A 9,623-nucleotide genomic window follows, 5' to 3' on the forward strand; every position below is an offset into this window, starting at 1 on the left:
TAATATGAAAGACTTTTGATAGGGTATTGTGATAATCCTTATGGTAAGTAACCGATACTTGCTAGATATCGGTTATTACCATAGTGAGGTTGTAGGATGGACGGAGATTGACGAGAGAGAGAAAACGAACGAGGAATATCGTGCTCGGTGGATATCAGACTGACTACTACCTCGGATGTCGCCAGGGGCCGTAACTCCTGTGACACCTGCGGTGGTCTCCCTTTATTTGGTAAAGACATTACAATGCTCTCTTTTTTTTTTTTTTTTTAAAAAAAGTTTATTTTATTATTATTATTTTTTTTATATTCATCAAGGAGTTTGTTCATGCGTGGTGTGACTGGAGTGTTTGCGTTGCTGGGTTGGAGGGAAGCATCTGTCAACCTAAGGGAAAGAAAATGATAATTATGCATTATTATGTACAGGGGTATTTGTAGCATTTAGCAATCAAATCTTTTGGGTGACCGTCTTGTGCGGCCTGAGCGTCTGAGGTTTGAAGAGTGTTGTCCCTGGTTTTCTTTAGATTTTGGTGATGCTGTCACATGCATGTGTCCCTCATCTTCAGATGAAGAGTATTCAGGTGGGTCATGTGTGAGGTTTCTTAGTGGCTTATGGATTTTTTTGAAGAAGCTGGCATTTCTTGTAATTTGGTTGTCCTTGTGTGTGGTAGTAATCATGGATCCCTTTTTTTTTGTTATGGTTAATGGGTTAGGTTGATAGGGGGTGTGTGCCTTTGAAGTGTGGTCGCTTTTTACAACGACGGTTTCACCCACACTCAGATTATTGGGCTTTACGTATACTTTTCTGTCAGTATATTTCTTTATTGTTTTCTTGGCTTGAGTGTCACGTACCCTAATGCTATGGTCTCCAGCTATAGGTGCAACTAGGTGTGGCAGGCGGTTTTTTATGGTCCGGCCAAATAGAATTGAGGCTGGGGAAACACCGGTGGTGCAGTGCGGTGTCGTTCGGTAATCTAACAGGAATTTGAATAGCTCCTGCTTCCAGCTTTGGCCTTTGATTAAGGCGGCTTTGATGGATTTTTTTACAGTGCGCATGAAGCGTTCTGCTTCAGCATTGGCCTGGGGCCATAGAGGTGTTATCTTCCTGTGTCTGAAACCGGTGACAGAGACATAGGTTTTGAAATCATGGCTGTTGAATGGTGGGCCATTGTCTGTTTTGAGGGATACTGGTACCCCGAATTTGGCAAATATCTTGTCTAAACGGGGTATGACCGAGTTTGTTGAGATAGAGTCCAGGATATCGACAACAACGTAGCGTGAGTACTCGTCTGTGACAACAAGAAGATATTTCCCATTCTGGAGATGTCCAAAGTCAGCACTAACCTCTGTCCATGGGGCTGCTGGTAGTGGGGACATTTTCTGCGGCTCCCTTGCCGTTTTGTGAGTGCTGATCTGACAGGTGTGACAGTTCCTGATGTTTTCTTCTACTAAAGGCTGCATGTTTTTAAACCAGACTTTTTCCCGGAGGAGGGCCGTGGATTTCACGACGCCTTGATGGCCGGCATGGGCTATTTTGGCAGCTCTGTTTTGTAGGGTCTCAGGTAGCACTATCCGGCGCCCTTTCAGAATGATACTGTCCTCATGTGCTAGTGATAGTTCATCACGGTTGGCATGTAGGGTGAGAAACGTGGCTTTGTTTATGCCGTCATTGGCACCTTGCCATTTGTTGGTGAGGATGGCTTGAATGACTGCAGTGAGCGTCTTGTCTTTCGCAGTTTCCATTGCAACTTCATCAATTGTCATTGCTTTGGGGGTCGACGTTGAGAGAATATAGTTTATATACTCCTCCGCTATTTTCTGCTCCCTGTTGCTTGGTGGTAGATGTACTGGATGGCGGCTGAGATAGTCGGCTGGGTTGTCATGACCTGGTCGGTATGTGACAGTCATATTGTATGGCTGTGTTCTCAAAACCCAACGTTCAATGCGCGCAGATAGTTGGGAGCGGGTGTTATTAAAGATCGATGTTAAGGGCTTATGATCTGTGTGAACCGTGAATGGGGCCCCAAAGATATATATGTGAAAGTGTTCACATACCCACGTGATGGCGAGGGCCTCCCGCTCTGTTTGAGAGTATCTTTGTTCAACTGTGGATAGTGCTCGGCTTGCAAATTGTACTACCCGCCCGTCTTGTGATAGTACAGCAGATATGCCTACAACACTGGCATCGGTATATATCTCAGTATGTTTGTTAGGGTCGAAGTAGGCAAGTGAGCATGCTTTACTCAAAGCCTCCTTGAGGTTTTTTAAACATTCAGTGTGGTGCTCAGTCCAGGACCACTGAGTGTTTTTTTTTTGTTAGCTGACGCAGTTCATGAGTCAGGGTTGCGTAGTCTGGAATGAATTGTGCACCGCAAAAGTTGGTCATCCCCAACAAACTTCTGACTTCTGATGCGTTTTGGGGGTCTGGTAATTCGAGGATTGTTTTTATTTTATGGTTACTTGGGCTGATGCCTTCATTACTGAATGTGTGTTGGAGGAATTCCAATGACCTCTTGTTGTATTCACATTTGCTGCTATTCAGTGTTAACCCCTTTTTCGCGTAGTCGTTGAAATACTTTCTGGAGATTTCCGTCGTGGTCTTGCTGGTCCAATCCAAAGCAAAGAATGTCATCACTGATGTTGATGGCTCCCTCAATCCCTGCGAGTGCCTGGCTAATCTCTTCCTGAAATATTTCGCTGGCAGAGTTGACACTGAAAAATAGTCTTTCGTATCTATATAGGCCCAGGTGTGTTGCGAACGTGGTAATGTATCGGGATTCTTCAGCTAGTTCCAACTGGTTGTAGCCCTGATTGAGGTCTAACTTGCTAAAGACACTGGCTCCTGATAGAATGGCCTTCAGCTCATCAAGTGTGGGGGTAGGGTGACGTTCCCTTTTGATAGCTTTGTTTGCCGCTCTCATATCAATGCAAACTGATTTTACTTTGGTCTTTCTTAGGTACCACCACAATAGGGGATACCCACGGGGTTGGTCCTTCCGCTTTTTCAATCACCCCCAGTTTCTCGTCTTTCTGTATTAGCTCTTCTATGTCCTTCCTTACATGAAAGGGGACTCTGCGGTATCTCTGAGCGATGGGTGGTATATTTTCATCTATGTGCAGATGGACTTTTTTCTCTTTAAGTTTACCTAAGCCATTGAATAGGTCTGCATAGTCCTCCAAAAGCTTAAGAGTTGTCTGCGGGATTTGTGTGTCAGAGTTGCTGATGTGGTTAACTGGGAGCTTTTTTGCTGATAAAAGTTTAAGCTTTTCACATGTTTCCCAGCCAATGATAGGTTTTTCTGGGCTTTTTATTACATGTATGTTAGCTTGGCAGGAGATGCCCCCAAACTCTAGGAGGGTCCTAAATTGGCCTAGAACTGGAGTAGTTTGCTTGACCCCAAATCCAGATATCACAGTTTTTGTCGGTTGGAGACATGGTGTCGGTTTTAAACACTTGAAATCTGCTTCAGACAAAATGTTGATAGTGGCTCCTGAGTCGGCTAACACATTGAACGTTTGGTGGCTATTGCCAAAAGATATATCAAAACAGGGAAGGTTTTTCATCTTACCTGTATGAAACACATATTCTGTGTCACTGCCGCTGGTTGAGTCCTGCTGGTTGTCCTCGATGCAGTTCACCGGTCGGCGGCTGGTTTGGACTTGTGGACGTGGAGGACGATTTGTTCTACGTTGTCTGTCCTTGTCGTTCATTTTTCTAAAACAGACAAAGGCAAAGTGCCCCCATCTCCGGCAATAAGTGCATTGGCTCTGGAATGCTGGGCAAGACGTTGGTCCTCGTTCATGTGGATATTTTCCGTTGCAATTCCTGCACTGAATTTGCCGGGGACAGTCACGTGTCTGTCGCTGTCCGTACGTGACTTTGTTTACTACTGCAGTAGTAGTTTGTATTGTCGTGTCCTCTAAGCGCATTTGTTGTAGGTGCGCTGTTATTGTTTCCGTCGTCCTGGCATAATTTATCAAGTCGTGTAGTGACATGTTAGAATTTATTAAACCCTTTTGCCGGACTTTTTCTGATGAACAGCCTGTTATCAGTTGAGACTTTATCTCAGCGTTTGCGTCTGCAAAGTGACATGTAGCTGCTGCTTCTTTCAATTTCCGGTAGAAGTCCTCTACATTCGGCGTGGTTTGTTTGATGTTACGGAATACAAATCGGTTGTATTCCGTGTTATTTTGAGGGTTGAAATGAGCCTGTACAGCCGAGACGAGTTTGTCGAAGTGGGTTTCGTTTTTTCCTGGTGTGGTCTGTTCGGCTGGTAATTCGTCAATGAGGTCGTTCATCGCCTCACCAACAAACGTTAGCAAAATTGCTTTTTGTCTTTTATCGCTCTCTATGTCGTGGGCGATAAAATAGTTCCTCAATCTGCTAATGTATTTTGTCCATCTTGCTGCTTTGGCTTCTGACTCGCAGTCGAATTCCGGGTAGTGAGGTAGGGCAGCCATGTTTGTTTTGCAACACGTGTGACTGTTTGTTGTTGGGTTTTTTTTTCGTGTTTTCTTATGTCTATTTTTGTAAATTACTCTATCCTCGTCGCCAATGTGATAATCCTTATGGTAAGTAACCGATACTTGCTAGATATCGGTTATTACCATAGTGAGGTTGTAGGATGGACGGAGATTGACGAGAGAGAGAAAACGAACGAGGAATATCGTGCTCGGTGGATATCAGACTGACTACTACCCCGGATGTCGCCAGGGGCCGTAACTCCTGTGACACCTGCGGTGGTCTCCCTTTATTTGGTAAAGACATTACAGATATGGCATAAAGGCCTTCTTCACAAGATCTCCAGTTATGGTATAGCTGGAAATGTTTTCTCAATTATAAAACCATTTCTCTCTGATAGTTTCATAAGAGTAGTGGTTGATGGGCAGAAATCAAAAGCTCATAGTATTAATGCTGGAGTCACTCAGGGTCCATCTTGGGCCCAACATTCTTACTGATTTACATCAATGATCTTCCAAATCACATCCTTAGACCAGACATTTATGCTGATGACATTACCATCTATGTCAACACATCAAAGGCCGTAAATGACAAAGTTCTCTCTGATTCTCCCCCTCTTCTGATCTGGAGCATGTGGTGCAATGGAGAAAGAAGTGGCTGGTTAATTTTAGTGCATCTAAAACCAAGCTTCTATCTTCATATCATCAACGATCTGATCTCTTATCTGGCATCAATTGAAATGAATGGATCTCGTCTTGGGAAGGCTCCATGTTTTGACAAGCTTTTGGGCTGGAAAAATGGTGGGATCCTTTTAAGCGCCCCAGTAGATATCTCACTGCTAATGCAATTCTCTACCTAAGTAAGAGCCAGGTACATCCACAGATGGAGTACTGTTGCCACATCTGGGCAGGAGCTGATGGAAAACTCTTATTATGCTGCAGCAAAGTTCAAAATAGATTTCGCAACCTGGTGGGGGTGCCCTTTTCTCTTCCCTGCAACCTCTTTCCCACAGAAAAGACGTTACAAGCCTCTCTTTATTCTGTCACTATTTTCATGGCATGTGCCTGTCTGAGCTCCAATCTATGATCCCCCCTTGACAACCTTTCATGAAAAACACTCGTCTAGTTGAAACAACTATCAATAATTTCCCCCACTCTTTTTCTGTTCCTAATCCTAAATGCAGATTCCATGAACAAAGCTTCTTTCTTAGAATTGCCCACCTGTAGAACTCTCTTCCGTTGTCCTGCTTTCCAGCTGACTATATGTTGATCATATTCAAGTCCAACATAAACAAATTCTTCATGAGCCGTTCCCCTTAAGTAATCCAATTTACCAAATTTCCACTACTAACGATTATTGACTTGTGTACACTCATTAACATTATCCTCGAGTGACCTTTGGGCCTTCATAAGTAGTGACTCCTATGTAAAAACAAGGAAAAAAATTATAACGGGCTATAGTGCCATGGGTTGCTTCTTACTGATTTATGCCTGTTGAATTTTTGGGTGGGAGAGATAAGATTGTAATTCTGGATTAATCCCGAACTAATCCAATTCCCAAATTCTCTTTGATTCATAACTGGATAACTTTCAGATTATAATCCGATTGTTATCTAATGTGATCCCACTCAAAGACAGAATTTTCATTGATCCTGTGTGACATCACAACCAAAACGAAAACAGTTGCCCAGACAGGATTTGCAGATATCCGACAGACTGAAATATCTTGATGAAGTGGAAGCATTACAGTACCAAATATGAGATATCTCCAAAAATAAAAGCAAAACCATACAAAAACTGCTAAATTGTGCAAACCACTGCTTATGAAGCAATTAAGTTGTTGCTAATTCACTAAACCTGTTTTCTTGCTCTTATTTACTTATACTGCTTCCCTCTTTTTGGAAATCATAATTTCTCATTCTATGACTAAGTTTTAATATAAGACCTATACTGGCCACATGTATATTGTTACTGTACGTCAAAAATATTGTTACTGATGTATGTCAAAATAACTTGCACAAATATTATTTCTAAATATCTGCTTTAAAGGGATAATGCTTTGCCTCCAAGACACCTTCCTGTCTGTTTTGCATGATAAACATTAAAAATCCTTATATACTTAAATCCTCCCCAAATCACTGTATATCTATATTGTATATTAATGCTGTATTCTTGTAAGTTATATCATCTCTCCTGTTCAAACTTGACAAAAAAACAATTGCTCTTCTCCCCAAGCTGATATAAAATCACATACTTTGCACGTACTTTTAGAGGAGGGTTTAGCTTCCGATCCTAAACTTTAGTACATTGACCTTTTCAAAATCGATAAATACTAAACATCAATAGATTTCTATTGCTAATGGGTGCATTAGCTTAACCTATATTTATACTCTATAGAATATCTAAAAATAGATAACTAATAGCCACAGTTTGTGCCCAGATTATAAGTGATCTATATCAACTAGCAACTACATCTTTTTTACATTAGATGGGATAAAGTACTGGTGATTGTCTTTACTTGAAAACTAACACCTAAAGCACATTTCGAAATGCACCCTAACCCTTATACTATAATTTTCCAATTAGTCACTAATCCACAAACCACATTTGATCTTTTCTTAACCCTAGTAGATATTAACTTTTAATCTACACCCCACATTCATACATACCTCCTTTAAAAATGTAACCAATTTTAAATCCTATTCTGAGGATTGTAACATGAAAGCAGATACTAATTCTTTGATACTAACTCTATCAATCCTATTTCTATGCTCCCGCATAGAAATACCTGGCTTTGAAATCGGGTGCAGGGAAAACCCTCTCAGTGCTGATGGACCAGTAGATCTGGTTACATCATCAATCTAGGATAAAGAAAACTTCGATTTGTAAACCTGTGCCCTGACCTCATAGTCACAAAATAGGAGAGGGAGGCCTTCTCATTCCTGGAGCTGGTGACTTGATCAAATCACCAGTTTGCAAACCTAAACAGCTTAAGGAGTAGATAGGCTCTGCCTATCAAGACTCCATACTCCTTCTTTGCCTATTAGCCAGGAGCAGATGTGCGGCCACAAGGACTCATTAGAGATTCCCAGTGCTTAGCCTTGTTTCCTGTCTAGGGCATTGAATGCCGTCCCCTACATTTGCCTCATTCCCTTCCCCTATACCTGAGCATCTTGGAGATGCTTATTTAACATATATGCTAACATGATTGGACTGGGACACTCCTGTTGAATAGGTTTGAGGGTACCAGTTTGACAGTTGCTAATTGCTGTTTCTCAACTGACAGTCCAGGTGCCCTAACTCTTTAATAGCGCTTAGAGCGGCTGTTCTATCATCAGTTGTATAATATCGGGATGTTCATAGTGCCATGTCGTGCATGGAAAGACACCCTTCACTCATCTCTGGTGGGCATTCCCGAGTCCACATTTCTGTGGATGAGGAGCCGGCTGATGGTCTACTTGTGTTGCATGATGGTGGCTATGCACATCCGTTTTGCCAAGCACCTCAATCTAGATCTGAAACTACAAAATATATAAAATAACAGCTCAATCCCCCAAAAATGTTCAAATCAGACACACACTCACACCTCCTCCCTTGAGGCTGGCATTTACACATATGCGAGGACTTAGAACTAACTTAGATGATGTAGAATCATTTCTCCTAGCAAACTCCCCGGATATCTTAGCACTAAGTGAAACTAACTTGCACTCCTCCATCCCCTCTAACATCTTTAACATGTCTGGTTATCTTACACTTTATCGTAAGAACTAACAGCAACGGACTTGGAGTTTATATTTGTAACACCCTCCCCATGTCTTGGGAAGCTAAACTAGAATCAGGTGACCAGGACTTTATGTGCTTTAAACTAAATTTACAACATAGCGTTAGCTACCTGTATTTTCTTTATTGCTCTCCGTCAACTCAGGACTGTACTATAATCAATCATGTCTCTGACAGCATAGATGTAGCACTCTCTGTTAACACTAGTGCCCAAATACATGTATTTAGTGACTCTAACGCCCGCCACAGAAATTTGCTTGGCTTCTCTAACTTCACTGACACAGCTATCCATAACTTTGCTTTATCCCATTCCTTGACACAGACAACATTCCCCACCCGTCTTCCAGATCGCCAGGACTAGCAAGCCTCACTTCTGAATCTATTTCTGACAAGAGATCCTGAGGATTGTGTAACAAATGCTGATTGCCCACTTAGGAATGCTGATTATGTTGTGATAATGATAGAATCACTCTAAACTCTCGACCCCAAGTTGAAGAGCCATTGCTCAAAATGACAACATACTAAAATAAGGCTGACTTGGATCCCATTAGACATCATATCAGAGACGCCCCATGGGGAAATAGCTTTTCTCTTCCTGCAGAATAGTGCCAAATGAGATTACATGTTCCTACATGGATGTTCTATAGCAAACTCTCCCCAATAGTTTACTTTTACTTGTGCAGCTGCCATTGCTCAGAGGCAATATGCGTACCGTAGATTTATCCAGCATATGTCCTGTACAATCAGACAAAGTATATAGAAGCTAGAAGTAATTGTAAGAAAGAAGTAGCAACAGCTAAGAGTGAATATACTGAAACCACCAGGAAATGCACTGAAGTGCAGAAATTAGGAACTCATGATTTCTGGAAAATATACAATAGTGTAGTAAATAATGGGCAATCAATAATTCTCCCACTATTCAACAATCATGAGGTTGTTTACACAGCAACTGAAAAGCTAACACGTTTGCCCATTATTTTCCTCAAACTCAACCTTGGACCCAGCAAACACTTCCCTCGCTGATTTTCCTTTGCGGACAGAAACCACACTTGATGATCTGAAAATCACTCCTTCTCAAGTTCATGATATCATAAAAAACCTAGACACCTCAAAAGCATGTGGATCTGATCTCATACCGGCTATGCTATTAAAAAATGCTCTGCTGAGGTTGCTCCAGTTCTCTCTAAACTCTTTAAGAAATGTCTTAACGAATCTTGCTTTCCTGACAGCTAGAATGCTACTTCTGTGGTGCCAGTTTACAAAATCTCTAGTGAACGAACTGACCCATTAAATTATTGTCCAATTAACCTTCTCCTGTTTTTCGCCAAAATATTTGAGTCTTTAATTAATCAAGCTCTAGTCCACCACCTTACAACTGCTAAACTT

General features: G+C 41.7%; 1 protein-coding gene across 1 annotated transcript; it reads right to left on the minus strand.

The window, feature by feature from the left end:
• Positions 1-2,918: 2,918 nt before the first annotated feature.
• LOC145283982 (uncharacterized) lies at positions 2,919-4,457 on the minus strand. The gene has a single exon (XM_080133079.1). It carries the CDS (start codon positions 4,455-4,457, stop codon positions 2,919-2,921), a length of 1,539 nt encoding a protein of 512 aa, XP_079989205.1.
• Between the last annotated feature and the right edge of the window lie 5,166 nt (positions 4,458-9,623).

The sequence above is a fragment of the Euprymna scolopes genome, chromosome 8 (assembly GCF_053919585.1).
Source record: "Euprymna scolopes isolate OS-2025 chromosome 8, ASM5391958v1, whole genome shotgun sequence".
Classification (NCBI taxonomy): Eukaryota; Metazoa; Mollusca; class Cephalopoda; order Sepiida; family Sepiolidae; genus Euprymna; species Euprymna scolopes.